This window comes from Colobus angolensis, unplaced genomic scaffold, assembly GCF_000951035.1.
Source record: "Colobus angolensis palliatus isolate OR3802 unplaced genomic scaffold, Cang.pa_1.0 Scaffold82, whole genome shotgun sequence".
NCBI lineage: Eukaryota > Metazoa > Chordata > Mammalia > Primates > Cercopithecidae > Colobus > Colobus angolensis.
In genome coordinates this window covers 5,868,565-5,889,366 of record NW_012122043.1, presented here as the reverse complement: position 1 = coordinate 5,889,366, position 20,802 = coordinate 5,868,565, and the positions used below count along the sequence as shown (strand labels likewise).

Sequence of the window (20,802 nt, the reverse complement as noted above, 5' to 3'; positions counted from 1 at the left end):
CTCAGAGGAAAGAAACAAATATTTATGAAGCACCCATTGTACACCAGTTGCTTTTTAAGTATTACCATATTTATTTATTTACTCCCAATAACAACCACATGAAGGAAATAGCATGACCACGGCCTCTTGGCAAGCTAGCGGCTATGCTGTGATTGGAACCCATGTGTGTCTATCTCACGAGTCCGTCCTCTGTCCCCCACACCACTCTGCTGGCTTCCAGTTCATCAGGTAGGACCTACTCAGAACTGGGTCAGCACTGTCAGGAGCCACTTTCCAGAGAGGGCTCTTGGCTGCCCAGGATTTAGTCTCTCTCCAAGTGAAGGCAGTGCCACATAGCAGGACCTACTCGCAGGGTGATAGGGCTGAAAGGGTCTGTCTGCTGTCACTAGTCGGCGCTCTCCACTCCCAGCTCTTGTATGGTTTGGGTGCTATGAATGGTTTCTACATTTATAAATAGTTGGGAAAAATCAAAAGAAGAATAATATTTCATGATAGTCACAGCAACCCTCACCTCCTGGGTTCAAGTGATTCTCCTACCTCAGCCTCCTGTGTAGCTGAGACTACAAACATGTGCTGCCACAGCCAGGTAATTTTAAAATTATTATTATTTTTTGTAGAGATGGGGTTTCACCATGTTGACCAGGCTTGTCTCGAACTCTTGATCTCAAGTGACCCGCCCACCTCGGTCTCCCAAAGTGCTGAGATTACAGGCATGATACACCATGTCTGACCAGTCCCAGCAATTTGGAAGGTTGAGGTGGGAGAATTGATTGAGTCCAGGAGTTTGAGACCAGGCAAGAGAGCAAGAGTCACCCCATCTCTCCAAAAAAAAAAAAAAAAAAAAAAAAAAAATTAGCTGGGCATGGTGATGTGCACCTGTGGTCCCAGCTATTTGGGAAGCTGAGGTGGGGAGGATCACTGGAGTTCAAGGCTATAAAGAACCATGATTGTGCCACTGTACTCCAGCCTGGGCAGTGAAGTGAGACCCTGTCTCAAAAAAAAGTAATTATTACCTGAAATAAGTGAGGCTTCTCTTTCTTGGTTTGAAGAGTGTCTTTTTGCTTTTTATCCCATCCATGTTCTCTGTTGCCATGACCAGTGATGAGCACATGTGTGTTCCGAGGTTTGTGGCCAGCCTGAGGATGTGTGAGGGAGGCCCCACTGGACACTGCAAATGACCAGGTTCCAGATAAGTGTCCCTGGGTGTTAGGAGGCTCCATGGGACAGATGGGGGGGGGGTTCCCAAAGACATGATCTGGGGTGCTGGTACCTGTGAGTTTCTTCCAGGGATGGATAACTCATCCCCAAATGTGTGTTCCTTGCTGAAGATGAGAAATGCCACATTTTTTTTTTTTTTGAATGAATGGTAACAGTTCTTGATTAGTAACTTATGAGTTATTTACTAAGGTTTGGTTCAGGGCTTTATTTTATTGTCAAAAAATTAAATAAGCTCTTTTTTTTTTCTTGTAATATAAATCATATGCAATTCCTTCCTTCTTCTTCTTTTTTTTTTTTGAGACAGAGTCTTGCTCTGTCACTCAGGCTGGAGTGCAGCAGTGTGATCTCTGCTCACTGCAACCTCTGCCTCCAGGGTTCAAGTGATTCTCTTGCTTCAGCCTCCTGAGTAGCTGGGATTACATATTCTCACCACCACACCCAGCTAATTTTTTTATTTTTAGTAGAGACAGGGTTTCACCTTGTTAGCTAGGCTGGTCTCAAACTCCTGACCTCAGGTGATCTGCCCACTTCGGCCTCCCAAAGTGCTGGGATTACAGGTGTGAGCCACCGTGCCTGGCCCGTTTTTCTTTCTTTCTTTCTTTCTTTCAACCATTCTTGTTTTTCCCCATTAGGAAGTTGGAATGGGCCAATGATGGTGAGCGACAGAATTCTTTGGCTTGTGCACATGGGTTACAATACAAACTATGTGAGCAGAGGCTGGAGGGAGGTGAAAGGGTCAGGAGAGCTTTGCCTGGATGAGCAGAGAGAGGGACAGTGGAGTATGTGCCCAGGAGAGCTAAGCAGACCCTCGCCCAGGGAGGCGGGCATAGCATGAGCCCCCATTTGCTCATGGCCAGCGTTAGACCTGGGGACCCATGGGATCCCATCCCCACATGGTGTTGCAACCAGGAAGCAACAGCAGAGAAGCAACAGGAAAAAAGATGTGAAATAAAGGAATACAGCTCACTGGGCTGCGCATCCTTGGTCACAGTCGAGCTTCCTAAGCTTCCTCTTATGCTAGTTTCTTCTCTCTCATTCTTCTCTGCACACAAAGGCTGCCCTGTGACTCCCCCACCTCTCGTTAAGTGCCCCCGACCTCGGAGTGTCCAACCAGAGCAGGCTTTCTGTGTGGGCTCTTTATTTGGAAGAGTAACCTGGCCTTTGGGTTGCCCCTTTCACCAAGATCTTTTGTAACTAAAGGGTGCCCAGCAAAGGGAGACCTTTGATTTTCCTTACAAGAGGTTGCAGCAAAGGGTGAAGTAGAAATCACACACATTTATGGTTTGATACAGAGGTGTTTTGACCCTTGTTGTAGAACCCTTGTTCTGACCCTTGTTACAGGCATGAGTTTATGTGCACAGACTGACCCAAGGCCTGGAGGTTCACCCAAATGACAAAACCCACCTCTCTTCTACAGAGGAGGGCTGCGGGGTGCTGGGTGGGGAGGGACGAGGCCACGTTTGGACATCTGTGATGCAGGGGGATAAGGGACAGGGGCTGTGCCATGAAAGCTTAGGGGCTCACACGGGTGAGAGTCAACCTCAGCTGGGTGTGGGGGGAGGCTTGGCCATGACCCCAGTTGGTTGCCACGGGGGCCGTGAGTTTATTTTTTTACCATGTTTATCTGACCTCTGGGCAAAGACTCAGTTCTGAGGCTGCAGAAGGGCCCACTGGGCTTAGCTCTTGGGGGATCAGGGCCAGCTGCACTCGGGGGCTACTGCTCCCTGGACACCCACTGTTAGTGACTCTGCGTCAGGTGTATCCCTGCAGGTGGTTACCCTTGAGGTCATTTGCAGGCGATGAAACTGGGACTCACAGATTCAGTTACCTTTCTCAAGGTTTCTCAGTCCTGACAAAGCCGTGCCCAAGCACCTTCCTGTGAGTACAAGGGCTTCCTACCTTGCCCTCACCGTTGTCCCTGGAGCACGCCACACCTTAGCATAGGGATCTGCAGTCCCCGGATAGTGCCTTCATCTCTCCAGGTGTCTGTGCAGGCTGTTCCTTCTGCCTGCGGTTCTTATTTTCCCCTCCTTGCCTGGCCAGCCTCATTCATCCTCCAACACAGCTTAGCCTCCCTTGACCTCCAAGACCAGTCCTGATGTCTGTCCTTGCACCCTGACTGTGGCACTGGGCACTCTAACTATTACTGCTGTTCCTTGTCTGTGTCCCACTTCACCATGAGCTTTTTGGAGGATGCTGGGGGCTGCGTCTTCCTCTCTGGGAAGTTCTCCATGCACTGCATGGTGTTCCACACAGAGAAGGTCTTCAGTGTCAATAAGGGAGAGAGCGAATGGACTGGACTCTTTGAAATTTGCTCAATGTTAAAATTCCTCAGTGGTTCTTACTCTTATTCTTGGCCATCTGTTGCCTTTCACCCTTAGGGAAGAACACCATAGTAACGTGGATGCTCCGCTGGCCTGGGGCAGATCTCGGGTGCTCAGCATGGGGACTTACCTCAGATCTGTGGACCTCACTGCACAGCCTACCTTCTCCCACCTGTAGAGATCCTTACTAGGTTTTGTAAGAAGACCTGGTCTGGCACAGTATGTCATGCCTATGATCCCAGCACTTTGGCGGGTGGATCACGTGAGGTCAGGAGTTCAAGACCAGCCTGGCCAACATCGTGAAACCCTGTCTCTGCTAAAAATACAAAAACTAGCCTGGTGTGGTGGCACGCCCCCGTAATCCCAGCTTCTAGGGAGGCTGAGGCAGGAGAATTGCTGCTTGAACCTAGGAGGCATAGGTTGCAGTGGGCCGAGATAATGCCACTGCACTACAGCTTGGGTGACAGAGTGAGACTCCGTCTCAAAAAAAAAAAAAAAAAAAAAAATTCTTGGCTACCGTATGCCCCCTGAGAACTCTTTAAAACTTTGTTTCACGTGTTTTTAAAGTTCATCTCCCTTATCCACATCATCAGTAGCAAAAGCAGCATCAATGTCATCAGTGGGAACAGCAGAGATTTTTTTTCAGAGAGCCCACTGTGTGCTTAGGACTCTGCTGGTGCAGTGGAAAATGCATCAGTAAAGAAGAAATGGACCATATTTGTTAGGAACTTAGAGCCTTCATTGGAGGTCAAATGCGTTTGCATGCATCAAATGACCAACAGTAACACAGTGGAGACCACTTTCCTTCTCAAATGTCCACCAGAACAACATGATGGGCTTCGGTCTCATCTCCTTCCCCCTTCAGTTGTGTATTCCGTAGTTGCACTATTCATTTCCCCGCAATATGAAGCTCTTGGGGTCTTTCCTTTCTCTAAGCATAGCCATTTTGCCATTTTATTTTTTCTCGGACTGATTGTTCGTGATTAGATAAATTTCTGAAGGACTTACTCATGCACAGCTATAATCTGATCCAACTTGAACCTGTGTTTCACTTTAAACTAGCAAATTTTCTGATGCCTGATATAGCTTGTCATTGGTTATTTTTAAAAGGGGTGGGACACTGGAGGTAAGTCCAGGGATAAAAGCCATTCCACACTGCACCAGATGCTAAATTTAGCTTTCCAGTGTTATTTGTCAACAGCTCCCTAAATATCCAAGCTTGATTTCAGTAGGTAAGGCATACTAGTCAAGAAACAGACTTTTTTTTTTTTTTTTTTGAGAGCTTTAAAAATAGCTCATGGTAGATAGCATTAGTTCATAAGTAGGACATGCAGATGACTTCATAAGTATGGCAGAGAGCTGTCTTTTTTTTTAAAGAACAATAATAGCCACATGTTGATGACTGCATTAAAGCAAACAAACCTGAAAACCAACCCGTTCATTCACTCATTTTCATTCATTCATTCAATAAGCATTTATGTCATCTTTTTTATGTTTTAGGATGAGTCTTAAGGTTTGAGGGTTTGAAGGCAAAAAACCTAATAATACCCCTGCCTGCAAGGATCAAACAGGAGAAAGCAAGGAGCGGAGGACTCCAGCAGACAGAAGTTCTTTAGTTTTCTTTCCCAGCAGCTGAACGATGCCCTGTAGTGGCGTGAATAACACTGTTTTCTGACCCAGTGCTCTCGACTGTGCTCTTTGTTGCCTGCCGCCTTCACATTGTCTATAGCTTGCTTGGGTCAGGTCATTTTAATCTCATTATTTTTTTGGTCCTCACCCTTCTCTGCTTAGTCAAAGCCAATACATAGCCTCAAGATACAACTCAGGTTTTATCTTCTTTGCCAACTTTAGCACATATACAAATTCAACTTCTTTCAAGAGTGAATTTGCGTATGAAGTTGCTGAACAATTGTCAAAGTCTTTGAGGAACTGTGATAAAACAAAAAAAGAACCAGAAGTCTAGAGGTTTAGTTTTCAAATGGAAAGAGACTTCGGATTCCTCAGACTGATGGTCTTGACATTAGACCTGGGCAAGATCCCTACACCGATTATGAAAAGGATGGTCTGGGAGCATTTAAAAAACGGAGTGGAATCACCTGGAGCTCCGTGAAGTCACTAGGAACACGTCGGGGTGGACTAGAATTTTCTTCTGTGGCAGGGTTATCATAAATATGTGGAGGAGGTGTAGGTGACAACCTGCAATGCCAGTTTCATGACAGCCTCTTGGAGGAGATGGAAGCAGTGTGAGTCTTTCTTTAGGAAACTCTGGCTAAATAATGCAAACTGGAGAAATAATACACATGATGCCTTGACAGCAGTGGTTCAAACCTTGGCTGCAAAAATGAATCACCTGGGGAACTTTAAGAAACACGATACCTGGAGCCCACCTGGGAGTTTCAGGCATAATGGGCTGGAGGTGCAGCCTGGGCATCAGGACTGTTAAAAAGTCCCCCGGTGGCTGGGCGCGGTGGCTCACGCCTGTAATCCCAGCACTTTGGGAGGCCGAGGCAGGTGGATCACCTGAGGTCAGGAGTTTGAGATCAGCCTGGCCAACATAGTGAAACCCTGTCTCTGCTAAAAATACAAAAATTGGCCAGGCAAGGTGGCAGGTGCCTGTAGTCCCAGCTACTTGGGAGGCTGAGGCAGGAGAATCGCTTGAGCCCAGGAGGCAGAGGTTGTGGTGAGCTGAGATCATGCCACTGCACTCCAGCCTGGGCAACAAAGCAAGACTCTGTCTCCAAAACAAAAAAAGAGTCCCCAGGAACTTCTACCATGCAGCCAAGTTTGAGAACCATTGCTGTGAAAGGCAGCCGTGGAATCTGTGACCCTTTCAATGCAGTGTGGAATGGCTTTTATCCCTGGACTTACCTCCATTCTGTGTGATACATATCGTGATTTGAATGCATATGTGGAAAGTGATTTGTTTTTCTAAGACCACCAGAGCGAGCACAAAAGAACCAGCGGCTAGGCAAAGGGTAGGAGCAAAACTGCAAGTTTAGTTTGGTCACCTAGCTTCAGGGAAAGAAGGTGGGTAGGGAGAAGTCTGTCGGCCTCCGGCAAAGGAGGCCAGAGGCCAGCAGAGTCCCCCGGTGGGGCTCTCGGACGGAGTTCCCACAGTCCTGACATCCCGACAGGAGTGGGGCTGTGAGAAGGCCGCGTGGCTCACTGGCGGAGAGCGGCTTTTCTAGGAGTGCGAGGGCAATAGGCGGGGCACGGGCGTGTCGGGGGGCGTTCTGCAGGTGCGACCAGGTAAATCTTGGTCTCTTTGGATTGACGTCACCTGGCGCATGCCCAGTTGATCTGCACCTTCCTGGGCGCCTGCTGCATTTTCGCGCGCCTGGGAAGAGCTGGTGGTGAAGAAGAACCCGGAAGTGCACCATCTTGCCTCCGTTCGTCCAAACAGAAAGTTAGCGATCAGATGGGTGGCATGGAGAGTGACACAGCCAAGATTCCAAAAGGTCTCAACAGATCAGAGCAACAGGCTGATTCAATCAATGCCGCAAGGCAGCATTCAAACCCCAGACCCATAGGAATCTGTTGTCCTTGAGAACTGTGTGACTGAAACAGCTACTCACTGCTATGGGTTCCCTGTTTGGGGCACTAGAAGTTTATTTTTCTTGTTTTCAGGTTCAGATGTTGTTGGTTGTTTTGATGCATTGATATTTATACCCAAATTTAGATGGCATAAATGCAGCAAATTATTTGAAAACATTCAAAGCATGTCTGTACAGTAAGAGTAACTTATGTCAGATAGATGACCATTTAAGTTGTCCTTGACCTCTGTGTTTGCTTGCACTGTGTACCTTCCGCTCTCCTCCCACAATGGCGGCCACCATGGGCTTCTTTGATTTTTCTTGGTTGGTTGGTTTGTTTTCAAGCTAGCCCACTAATAGCATCACTTAGTGTATCTGGCAATCACAGTGAGGATGTGAAGGGGTCCATCACAGTTTGCACAGCCTTATTCTACTTTTCACTTCCATGTCTGTTTCCTTTCTCTCTGGTACAGCCATGGAAATCCTCCCCCTTTTTTCTTCAGTGTTGTTCTGTGCATTGCCAGGGCCTGTGGGGTTTCAACGTCTACTCCAGGGTGCAGGTCAAGGAAATGCTTCTAAACAAATACAGTGCCCTTCTTGAAAGAGAGGGATTCTGATGAATGTAACTTTCTCCAAGGCAGTACATTTAATATTTTTAGTTTTTCAAATGGTGTACTTAGTTGATGAGGAAGCTCATTTGTATGTGTGGACCGTGGCAGAATACTAAACAAATGTAATTGCTGTGGTCTTTTGTTGCAGACCATGAAGTGAATTTAGGAAAAGGAAGGCAAGAATCCAAGCAGGAGAGGAGGCCCGGCTTGTGTCTGGATAACTGAGTGAATAGACTGAATTTCTCTAATATTTGCCAGGTAAGTCAACTGGATTTAAATATAATTTTGCAAAGAATATTTTGGAGGCTTAAATAATAAGCATAATGTTTCGTCTGCAGGAGACACAAACACTAGTTCTTTATAACTGAGTCCTATAGTGTAGGTAGCTAATGAGAGGGAGTTTTTGCCTCTGGATCAAATGAGATGAAAAAGGTAAAATCCACCTTGAAATTATAATGGGTTATCCAGATGGTAGTGTTTGAACGGTGATTATTATTTTCACGTGACATTGGGATCTTTGCTTCCTGCCATTGAGTTGACTAGTGATTTTCTTTTCCCCAGAAGCCTCCAAGGATTAATCCAGCTGAGGCTGAAACCTGGGGCTGGCGGGCTTTGTGGCAGGGTCACGCTCTTTCTCCATGGTCACAACTTTCCATGCCTTCAAGCCAAGAGGTAGAGTTTTCGAGGCTGCAGGACACCCTGCCATTTTCTTCTGTTCTTAGGGAAGGGCAAATGTTCAGATTCTTTCCTAGGTCATTGGCAAATGTCTGGCTTCCTTCTGGAAACGTCCAAGTGGACAGACAGGGGCAGAAGGTCATTACCCTTGTGGACATTGTGAGATTCTGTGCACTCTTTCTTAAATATGCCAGTGCACCTTGTTGACCTGGTCAATTTCCTTCTCCCCTTTTTTACCTGAAGGGTTTCTGTAAGTGGCCATGTGCTAAGTCTGATTGGACTCTGGGATAGTAACATCACTACAAACTGGTGCAGCAGCCCCAGGCCTTCCAGTGGGGTTACTTTCACACCCTTTTCTGGTCTTTATTCTTCCTGTTTTAATGTCTAAAACTACCTTTCTTTCACCCCACTCCCTGCAGAATTAAAAAAAAATTTAAAAATAAGAAGCTGGGCAGGCATATAAAGTTCTGCTTTTAAGAGTTCCAGGACATATCCATCCACCAGAGTTAGTCACACAGATGTTAATATCAAAAATGTTAAAGTATCTCAACCTCCTCTCTGAATAACAATGTTAGCACAGCACACCTCATTTAACAAAACATTAAAACATTTTACTTCCTCAGATCAAGTGCATCTATTAATAATGACTTAAATTGTCTGGCTGATTTCACATTATTAAGAAATCTCATTTCCATCAAGTGGAGGAACACAATAAGGGAGGAAACCACCTCACTAACGTATTTTCCCATCACTGCTACCAAGCCCCGTGCAGATAATGCAGGACAACAGTCACTTCTCATTATTAACGGGATCTTATCCAAAGGTCAAGTGCCGCTTTCACTGGCAGCCCAGGAGGGCTTTTTTGGAAGCTCAGAAACAAAGGTGCCCTTGAACGCCGTGGATCCGCTGTGGATGAGTGCAGAACGCAGCGGCCCAATCCTCAGCGTGCACAACCACAAGTAAATAGCCCTGGAAGGACATTTATAGACTCTGGGGACGTTGCTGGAAAGCGTATCATTGAAGCTCTCCCTGATAAAAGTGATGAAGTTTCTTTACAACTGGCGTGGGGATTTAATTACATGATAAAATTGCAGCTCCTGCCTCTTGAGACAAATTGCATGTTCAGACTGATTGTTTTTTATGAATCTCACACAGAGAGCAAAATACTTCTCTCTTGAAGTTGGTTTGGTCTGATTGTTCTGCCCTGTGATCCTTTACATCCCTTCTAGAAACAAGAAGTTTACCTATCCTGCCGTTGAGAAGGGTGGTCTGGGAGACAATTTGGTCGACACTGCATACAGCAAAGTGAGGCCAGTTTTGTCTGATGGAGTTAAATTCCAAAATCAGAACTTTAAACTTCCAAAAAAGATAGGAACTATAAGTGACGCTAAACCACAGGACCGCTAATCACGTTCAGTTTTACTAACTTAAAATGCAAGTTAAAAATGACAAGAGATCTTTTTGCCTATTGTGAAAGATTTTTTAAAAGTCAAGTTTTTGAAGAGTTTCTTAAGCACCCGAGGTGAGGGAGCACGGACTTTCTTTTCTTTTCTGATTCTAATTTGTTGCAGTTTGATTCTTTTTCAAGGGGCTCAGTCTTTATTTTTGTTTTTATTTTTTTAAGGACAGCATCTCACTCTCTTGCCTAGGCTAGAGTGCAGTGGTACAGTCATAGCTCACTGGAACCTGAACTCCTGGGTGCAAGTGATCCTTCCACCTCAGTCTCCTGAGTAACTGGGACTATAGCCACTTGCCAGTTAATTTATTATTAATTTTTTTTTGTTGTTGTTGTTGTGTGAGATGGGGTCTCACTATGTTGCCTAGGCTGGTCTCTAACTCCTGGCCTCAAGCGGTCCTCCCCCCTCAGCCTCCCAAAGTGCTGGGATTACTGGCCTGAGCCACTTCACCTGGTCTGATTCTCTTTCAAAGTACAATGAAATTAGTTACTGGCAAAAATAAAACTGAAAAACAACAGGTAATTACAAGTCTGCAAATCAAACTCATAGATGTTAAGTTAATGTGTTAAATTGCTGTAAACATGTCTAAATATTTACTGTCAATTTCAGTCAAACACTTCCCACAGTGACTCCTGCCTCCCACCACATTCAGAGTAGCCCTGTGACTAATCAGCCTCTGGGTGGGTGCAGGGATGTGGGGAGAGAACAGCAGGGATGCTGGGAGAGAATGGCAGAGAAGCCGGGAGAGAACGAAAGGCAGGGCTGAGTTAGCTCAGGGTACATCTTTAGGCCTTTGGATGCCTGTTATAATATTTAAACTGTGTGCTGTTGGACAGGAGTCACCAAACTTTTTCCATAAAGTGCCAGACAGTAAATAGTTTACATTTTGCAGGTCATATGGTCTCTGTGGCAACTGCCCAATTCTGCCACGCTCACATGAAAGCAGCCATAAAGAATATGTAAATGAAGGAGGTGGCTGAGTTCCAATAAAACTTTATTCATAAAAACAGGCAGCCAACCCACAGGCCAGCCCTTGCTGTAGGCAGTACAGAGCATGGCAGGTTTGTGGGAAGAAGAGTTACATGATGCATCTCCATATATCGAACTGATTGCACCCTTCTCTCTGCACACGTTTCACCCCTTCACTCCCATGGAACCTGCTGTTTATTCTCAGAGTAAACCTGACTCAGCAACAGGAATTGAGCACCCAGGCATGCGAGCCCACATAGCTGACCCCCTTCTGTCAACTCTGCCCTTCTTCTGGTTGGCTGAACTTCTTGGATCTATAAACTTATGTTTTTTACCACTAAAATTGGGAAACGCTTGGTAGTTATTTCTTTAATCGTTTTTTCCATCCTGTTACTGCTCTTCTCTTCTCTTTCTTGGACTCCAGTTGTGTATGTTAAACCTTTTATCTTGTCCCACGGACCCTGTTCATTTAATTTCCCATCATTTTACTTTCTCTTCTTCAGATCAAATATTTTTCTATTGATGTTTTCAAATTTGCCGGCTCTGTCTTCTGTCCTCCTCCATCTGCTGTGAAGCCCGTTGTTGATGGGAACAAGACCAGCCCTAGCTTCAAGGGAAGTGGGTGATGGGGTTTGGGTGTGTGTCCCCGCCCGGATCTCAGGCGAATTGTCATTCCCAATGCGGGAGGAGGGGCCTGGTCGGAGGTGATGGGATCATGCCGGTGGAGTTCTCAGGAATGGTTTAGTGCCATTCCCTTGGTGCTGTTCTCAAGATAGTGAGTGAGTTCTTGTGAGATCTGGTTGTTTAAAAGTGTGTAGCACTCCCCACCCCGCTCTTTCTCCTGCTCCTGCCGTGTAAGCCGCCTGCTTCCCATTTGCCTTCCGCCACGATTGAAATTTTCCTGAAGTCTCCCCAGAAGCCGAAGCCGCTATGCTTCCCATACAGCCTGCAGAACCGTGAGCCAATTAAACCTCTGGTATTTCTTTTTTTTTTTTCTTTGAGATGGAGTCTCATTCTGTCGCCCAGGCTGGCGTACAGTGGCACGATCTTGGCTCACTGCAACCTCCGCCTCCCAGGTTCAAGCGATTCTCCTGCCTCAGCCTCTTGAGTAGCTGAAATTATGGGCGCACACCACCACGTCTGGCTAATTTTTGTATTTTTTGTAGAAACAGGGTTTCACCATGTTGGCCAGGCTGGTCTTGAACTCCTGACCTCAGGTGATCCATCCACCTCCGTCTCTTAAAGTGCTGGGATTAGAGGTGTGAGCCACTGCGCCTGGCCTGGTATTTCTTTATTGCAATGCAAGAACGGACTAACACAGTGGGGAGATGTATTTCTTTCTTCAGGTGGGCATGTTGCACGCCACAGGATTTTGCTGGTAAAGCAGGGGAGGAGGGTGGTTGTGAGGGGACAGCTGGCAGCTGGTGGCATCTCCTGGCACCTGTCCTTTCTCCTCTATCTTCTCTTTAACTAGGTAAAAGAGTCAGGTGTTTTCTTTACAAATTAAGATGACCTCATTCCTTTGCTGAATGGCTCCTCATGGCCTTTCCAAGTAAGTGTAAGCACCTGTGCCTAGAATTTGTGGCCTCAAACAATATCGTCCCAATCTCTTTGCCTGGGGCTTCCTCTCTTCTCTGACTTACACACCCAAGTCCCAGTTGGGTCCCACTTCCCTGTCCCACGTGCCATGCCTTGGGGGCACTACGTTTGCTGCTGGCCTCCCTTTATTTGGGCTTCCTTCCTTTGGGTCACAGTCTCCCAGGAACATGCTCCTCTTTAGAGGGTGGAGCCAGAGGATTTCTACTGTGTTCTCCCTGTGCTATTTGGCGCATTAATATTTATTTTTTATTTATTTATTTTTAACTTCTATGTATTCATTTGTTTTTTGGAGACTGACTTTCACTGTTGCCAGGTTGGAGTGCAGTGGCACGATCCCGGTTCACTGCAGCACCTTCCAGCTTAAGTGATCCTCCTGCCTCAGTCCCCCAAGTAACTGGAACTATAGGTGTGTGCCATCAAGCCCGGCTAATTGTTGTATTTTTTGTAGAGATAGGGTCTTGCCATGTTGCTCAGGCTGCTCTCAACTCTCGGGCTCAAGAGATTCGCCCACCTCAGCCTCCCAAAGTGCTAGGGTTACAGGCATGAACCATCATGCCCAGCCCATAAATATTTATTAGGTACCTACTATGTGCAGGATGTGCCAAATAAGACAAACCTAGTCCCTGTCCAATCTCCAGGTGCAGAGGCTGGCATTAAAAGATAGTGGGGCATTGGATGCGAAGCTAGAATCAGGCTACAGAGAGCATGCCTGCCATTTCCAATTAGTTCCTTCGGAATGTTTATTTCTCAAGCCGAGCACTTGTGGCAGGAAACTGTCGTCATCTTGGAAAGGTAGAAAAGCCTCTTCGCTATTATTCTCATTTCTTTTTGTTCTTTCCAAACTCTCCAGTGTGCTTGGGAGTGATGCTAATAGATGTATGTCATCAGCATACATTATTTCTTTATTAGCCCGTTTCTCAATTTTGATTCTGAAAATATCCTGATTTAGTCTAATTGCAATTTCACTGTGTTCCACGGGCAGTGACGGTTCGTACTTGAGGGGGAGCTGAGACGCGACCCTGTAGGATTTTTTTTCTTGCCCATGTGCCTTTGAAGCCGGACCATTAGCTCTAAGGCATGCATCTCATCTCATCACAGTGTGATTCAACCTGCTTCTGGGGAAAAAAAAGAGCCTAGGGTGTGTGTCTCATAGAAAGCAAAGATACATTTTAATTCTAGGTGGTGGGAGATATTTTTCTGTATCTAAAGAGAGGGCTGCTGCTGCAGCCATTTTATTCCTAAATAATTTAACTATATTCAAAGATAATCTGATGTTATTGTAGGAAAGTGTATTTCTAATAAATTCCACTTGATCTGGGTGAATCAATTCAGGCAGCGCATAATTGAGTCTGTTAGCAAGGACTTTAGCAAGAATTTTGCAATCAGCGTTAATTAAGAAGATGGGACAATAATTTGTGCATAATTCCGGATCTTTTCCTGGCTTGTGAATCAAAGTAATAAGAGCAATGCTCAGGCTGGTGGTGGGATAGTGTCATTAGGTGCTGATTTATAAGTACTTAGAAAGGTTTAATTTCATTTTGCTTCGAGCAGGGTCTCCCTGCCCCCACGCTCTCTGGTGGGATGAGCAGTCAAGACAGCAGAACGCTTCTCCTCCTGCCTGCCCTGCCATGGGTGACCTCTCGCTTCCCATTTCTGTTTTTATTCTCCAGCCTAGCACCCCACTCACTTGCCTGTGATTTTTTGGATTATTTTTGCTCAATGATTTGAAACCAGGGACTCCATCTACTGAGATTGTGTGTGTGTGCATGTGTGCATGACCGTGTGTGCGCATGTGTACATATGCATAGATGTGCATCATGTCAGATGAAAGGGTTGTAGACAGCTTCACTGGGAAGTTTTTTCAGGGACCTTCCTGCACAATGTCTCTGGGTGGGTAGGCAGCAAGAGTCCCTGACTACAAGTCAGGAAGCGTACCTGCTCCCGCTCTGCTCCTAACTGGCTGTCGACTAGCAACACAGGTGAGCAGCAGTGTTCCCGTCTGTAGAACGTAGCTGTGGGATGCACTACAGGCGCCGTGGAGCACAGGAAAGGGCACTGGGTTTATATTGCCGGCTGCGGAACCCAAGGTGTGTCATGCAACTTCTCCAAGCCTCATTTTCCTCAGCCGGAGGAGTGGAAAGGTGAGAGCTCTTGGAGATGCTCTCACCTGTTCTCCAGGGAACAGCAGGTCCTTGATGCATCGCCGACTCCTCCTTCTTGGCCTCTGCGTAGGACCAGTTTCAGTTTGAACATGCCCTGATTTGGGGACTTATTCTTCCTAAGCCTTGAGCTAAGCTGCTGCTTCATCTGTGCATATGAGTTCGCAAACCAGCTTCCTACGCATCTTCCAGCTGGTATCCTCACTGCCTCTTGACCTGAACCTCAGCACTGGAGCCCTTCCTTCCAAGGCGGGGTGTGGCCCACACAAGCCCCTGTTAGAATCCACCACTCCTGGGAAGGCAGTGGGGGTCGGGAGGCTTTGTTCATCCCCTCCACAAACACAAGCCATTTGTCTTAGAACCTGAGTTGGTAAAGATGCTTAGAGATGATCCAGACCAATCCATTTTTGAAAATGAGGAAATGAAGGTTCAAAGAGGTGGTCTGACATGTTCAAGGTCACACAGGTCATGGGAGAGCTTAGGCAAGAACCTGGGTCCCCTTCCTCTCAGTCCCTTGCCCTTCCCATTACACCACGTCTCGGCAGCATCATCAATGGGTACGCTCTTGTCATTGTGTTGGAAAATGATTCCTCCAAGGTGGGAGCTGTGCTCATTTAACTTAGAGTCAACCATTTGGTTTGTCCTGAGTGATGTTATTCTCCAGGCATAGGGAAGGATGTCTGACTTAAAGGAGCAGGGGATATGGCCCATGTGTCATGGTTCGCCCTGCATCAAGCCTTGGATGAGAAGTCTAATTCTGCAAATGGACCCCATTTTCACACGTGTGCACATGTCCGTGGTGTGTTTACCCACACTCATTCCCCACCTATACATGCGGCTGGTGAGATCTCTTAATAAAAACTCAATTAGTATTTCTTTAACTTTCCTCTGGATGCTTAAATACCGTTACCCCAAACACAACATAATGCCTCTATTTTTCTATTTCAATCAAGAATTCAAGTAGCATCTTGACTTGTATATAATATATCAGCAGCAAAATCATGGAATGCTGACATCCTTAATAATAGCAATTAGTAATCAGTTGTTTCTTAAGTCGTTTGATTACACTAGTTACCAAATTGTACAGTTGATGCATTTGGGGGGCGAGATGGGTCTCACTGCCCCTCCCCCAGCCATCCTTTCTCCCTCTCTGTGTTCTCTGCAGCTACTGAGCCAATTGGTATTGAAAAGAGGCAAGCACAAATAATGCAGTTGTTACTAATATTAAACAATAGAGACTTGGCTTTAGCAGAAAGTAGAATTAAATATTTCTCTGCAGAAACACAAATCCCGATAGTGTCTATGGAAATGCAGTCTGTGCCCACCCAGCTGAAGGTGAGCAAAGGAGCTTGGCTCCTCCATGCCAGTCACTGCACCCAGAGTCCGAGCTTTCTCTCAGGGCTAAAACTCCGTGCTAGGCTCTGGTTATAATCGAGTGTTAGGTGAGGTTCTTGCCCTGGAAGAGGTTGCATTTGGGTTTGAATTGTCCAGTCGGTGTATAAAAACCAGCCTAGCAAGGCCATGCATTTCAGCAATGGATGGAGACTAAAGGCATTATGCTTTCATGGAGGGAGGATGCAAGATTTCTGTCCCAGAGCTCAGGGATGGCCTTCCAATGGAGGTGACCTCCTCTGCTTGGGATCTGGAAGGATGAGATGGCAAAGGTGAGCAGAGAAGGTGCAGCCCTGGCTGGGAGGATCCTGTTGGGATGGGGAGGCTGACTGTAGGGAGTTGGGGGGTTAGCCTCAGTGAGCCCAGCAGGATGTTGGGCGTCCCAGGTCCATCCTTGCAGGAGAGCAGGTGTCTTTGCAAGGGCACAGGCGAGTCGCCTCTTTAAGAGAACTCGGATTGATGGCCATTCTCCTGCCTAATGCCTGCCTCAGGGTATGTTCTGCGCTTTGTCCCAATGTCTTCTAGGGCTAAAATTTTCAGTTCCTTTGACTTCTGCCTGCACCAAGGTGGGGGCACATGTTCACCTGAGGGACTTCTCCAGAAAAAGTTCTTTCCACCATTGGATACCACTTTTTCTCTATGCTTTTTTTTTTTGGTGATGTTGACATGGATGCATCAAAATATATTCTGTTTCTTTCTGTTCTATTTGGTGGAAGTAATACGTTTACAGGCCAATGAGCATGGTGATTGCAGTGTAACAGGCAGTGTCCTCAAGTGATCATGTTAACATGCAGAAAGAATGGTTTTCTTTTTCTTATTTTTTCACATTGTCATTTTTTGAACAAAACTCAGAGTTCTTCTGTTTACTGAGGTTGTCCTTGGGGTAGAAACCTCTTCCCTCTTCTTTCCCCCAGGTACTTTTGCCAACATGAGCCTTGACCCTTGCCTTCTCCTGGCCCGGGTGGGCATCCCTAGCTCTGCCCCCTCTCTTGGCCCAGCCCCGTTTTCCTGTGTTATCATTCCTTCCTTTTCACATTCTTCCTCTCAGGGATTTAGATGCTTGACAGGGTCTATTCCCAAAATGTGCTGCATTTCAAGGTCATTGTGATGAGTTTTGACCACTGTTCAAAAATTGTAAAGACCCTACATGTAGCTTACAATCCAAACAGCTCTTTCTCCCATGAAGGATGATCCCCCCAAACTTTCCCTTGCCTTGAGAAAGAGAACATTTGTTCCCACAGGAAAAAGGAGCCTACGCCCATTTTAGGCTGCGACAGTGAGTCTTTGGGATTATGGCTTCAGGGAAGCATGGAGAAGGAGGGAACCTAAACAATGATCCAAGCCAGCAGCAGTTCCCCAAGAGCCTCTGCAAATCACCAATTCTACGGGTTGTTAGCAGACATGAAAGTGAGGTTCTGGGGTGAGATGAGAAACTGCGCCAAATGCAATTGCAATCCTTAAGTCCCTTTGTGGTAAAACTCCTCCAAGTCTTTGATATGTCATCGTGACAATCTCTGAGGGGAGGACCCAGCAGAAAGCAGTTCCCACCATGGAGCTTTTCTCAGGAAGCTTGTGGGTCTCTATGTGAGAAGCAGTGATCTAATCTCGTACCCTCGTTAACAAGTGGAACTCCCAGCTAGATTCATCTTCTTCCTAGCCTTTCTCTGCCTCCTTCAAATCCTAGTTTCCGACGTTAACCAGAGTGGCTTACCCCAAATGAACGTCTGACCGTATTGCTCCCTGCACCCTCGTCCTGAAGTCCAGCCTGTTTTCTCTGTGATAAAGTCACTGATAAGGCGTGCCCTAGGATCACCTGTTTAATCATTTAGCATACCATCATCCTGAATTGAAGCAACCTGGAGAGACCCAAGCACTTTAAACATGTCATCAGTATCAAATTGTTCCTGCACTGCTGAATCATTAGGTAGGAAAAAGTACATGTGTATGTGTATCAGTCCATTTTCATGCTGCTGATAAAGACATACCGGAGACTGGGTAATTTATAAAGACAAAGAGGTTTAACCGACTCACAGTTCCACATGGCTGGAGAGGCCTCACAATCATGGCAGAAGGTGAGGGAAGAACAAAGGCATGTTTCACATGGTGGCAGGCAAGAGGTAAGGAGGACCAAGCGAAAGGGGAAGCCCCTTATAAAACCTTCAGATCTTGTGAGACTTATTCACTACCACAAGAATAGTATGGGGAAAACAGCCCCCATGATTCAGTTATCTCCCACTGGGTCCCTCCCACAACACGTGAGAATTATGGGAACTGTAATCCAAGATGAGATTTGGGTGGGGACACAGCCAAACCCTATCAGTATGTAATTTATAACTTAATGGATTCATTGTGGAAGGAGTGTAACTTTCCTATCACCATTTTCACAGTTTCAAGTGTTTGGTAAAATGAGACACACAGGAAAGATTTTGCAGGGCAATTAGTCATGTGAAAAGAAAGGATATTTAGGTTCAAGATTCCCAATACACAAATCTTCAACCGACTGGGACAGGTTTATAAAGGAAGAGCTATTGAGAGGACGCTTGCTGCAGTCGGGATCTCAGCCGAAAGCAGACGGCATGAGCTCAGGGCATGCTGAAGGCAGGCAGGGTTACAGGAGCTACAGGAGACCACCTACAGGCGGCAGCAGCCACAGTGGGTGGCTATTCCTAACCCTGTACCTGATGGTGCAAGAGGGGCAGGAGCTGCTGGGAAGGAGCCCAGCCTTCCGCAGAAGGAGGTGCTAAACCCAGCAGCGATCTGGCAAGGAGGGCCGGGGAAGCACTCGCCCTGCCCTCGCTTTCCCCCAGCTCCTTTCATTCGTGGCCCCCAACAGGAGCCAGGGGGCAAGTGGGACTGATGCAGTTTGCAGAGATCAGCCTCGGGGGGCTGCTTGGGTACGGTGGGCCTTGAGGGCGAATGCAAGATGTACAGCTCAGCACTCCCGGTCCAATCACTGCTTGTGATGACAACCTTCCCTAACCACATCCCCCCAGGGCAATCATCTAGAGAGATGGAAGGTACCAAGTTTTGGATCATGGCTCCTGACCCCTGCCAGATATTAGGAAAACCAAGGTGAAGAGGAAGCAAGAGAAGGTTCCTTCCTAAAGCGGCTGGCTTAAGTCCCCGCGGCAAGGCAGCCCAGGAAGTAGACCCGAACCAAGGGGGTGGGGCGGACCCCCTCGGAAGTTCCAATCTCAGACCTCAGCACCTCAGCACCCTGAAAGCTCCGTTCCCTGGCAGCAACTCTCACACATGTCCCATATGTGTTCCTCCTGCATGTTGCACACATGTGTGTGCATGTGTGCACCTATGTTGGAAGGGAGAATGGGGGTGAAGAGGAGCCCTCAGCATCCCTTAGGGGCCAAGACTAACCTCGTCCCCTAATCTGACAAGCTGGGAAACAGCACAATACAACTAAAAGTAAATCACAGGTCAGGAAAACACTTTGAGGAAGCACAACAAAGGGATGATTTCTATGCTACGTGAAGAAGTCCTACAAAATGATAAAAATGATTCAAAGAGACGGAGCGTGCCTGCCCAAGACCCAAATAGACAAGTCTTGCACCTGATGAGGCCTACAAAGAAAACATCCTGTGGACAAGGCTTCGTCCAGACCTGCAAAGAAAGGATGGGCGCAGGCAGTGAAGAATTACCAGTGTACGCTTATTAAATGGCAATTTAATACAAACATTCATTACCAGCGATGCTCCTTGGTGAGGCTGTGGCAAAACACATCACCTCACTGTCAGAGGGAACAGAAACCCTTGCGGAAAACAATTTGGAACCAATTTAGAAACAATACACTTTGAAAAAATGTTACGTTCTTGTTCCAGTTATATGGCTCCTAGGAATATATGGTAAGGATATAATCCCAAAAAAGAAAAAAGCCATATGAATCCTAATAAAGAAGCTCATTACAGCATTATTTACAGAAGCAAAAAGGTAACCAAATATTATATTTTTGTAGGCATTGGGTTTAAGTATTTCAATAGGGGATTGAAATTAGGAAGACTAGCAACATGGAAGATACTTTAGATTTTTTAGATCTCAGGGAGCAGAACACACAATTATGTGTATGATATGGTTATCAGTGGGTGAAATTTACACATGCAAATGGACAAGCTTGGAAAACAATGGAGCCACAGAGCAGCCACTGTGGTGGATTATGGCACCAAGGGTTAGTTTTTTTGTGTTGTGTTGCACTTGCTGCTTATGTAGCACATGCATGTACACAGTCTATGCAGTCCGCGTGTATGCACGTATGTACAAGAGTCAGATATCCGAGTACATATCATTTGCTTTTTCCAAACATTTGCCCCTCTACCTCCAGGATCTGCCCACCCATCAGCATAACTCAGTAATAAAGTCCCAGATGCAGCAGGCTCGTTCTGCTTACCTAGCAGCATGCCGGGGGGCAGCTGAGCCGAGGGGTCTTTCATCCAGTCGTCATTGGCCAGTTCTATCACGGCGTCCACGGGCGTGACTTCAGTGCAGATTAAATCCCCCACTCTCTCCTCATCTTTGGCATCCAGGGCAGACTTTAATCTCTTCACTAAATCTGAGTTGAGTGGGTAGTCGGGAAGGTAATCCGAGTTGGACATTGTTGTGTCATTTGTGCAGTGACCAGCCCTTCTTTTCTTCCTCTAAAGTGACTCCAAAGTCAGCAGCTGTCCGCAAGAGTGGCGTGAGGGCTGCTATAAGTAGCAGCACCCTGGCTCCTCTTACAGTCCCTGAGGGAGGGCCACCGGCCAGCAGGGAGGTGTGAAGTAATCTTTCCAGAGGCCTCAGCGAAGGATTATTCTAGAGATGGGGGCAGCGGACATGTTTGTGAGTGGTGTAAGAAGGAGAGACAATATTTTCAAAGA

General features: G+C 46.5%; 1 protein-coding gene across 1 annotated transcript in view; it reads right to left on the bottom strand.

The window, feature by feature from the left end:
- ASB18 (ankyrin repeat and SOCS box containing 18) overlaps nucleotides 1–20,538 on the bottom strand; it is a 71,692-nt gene extending 51,154 nt beyond the window's left edge. Inside the window, 1 exon segment of the mRNA XM_011929651.1 lies at nucleotides 20,334–20,538. Within this exon segment, the coding sequence (XP_011785041.1) occupies nucleotides 20,334–20,538 (205 nt within the window).
- Nucleotides 20,539–20,802: the final 264 nt, after the last annotated feature.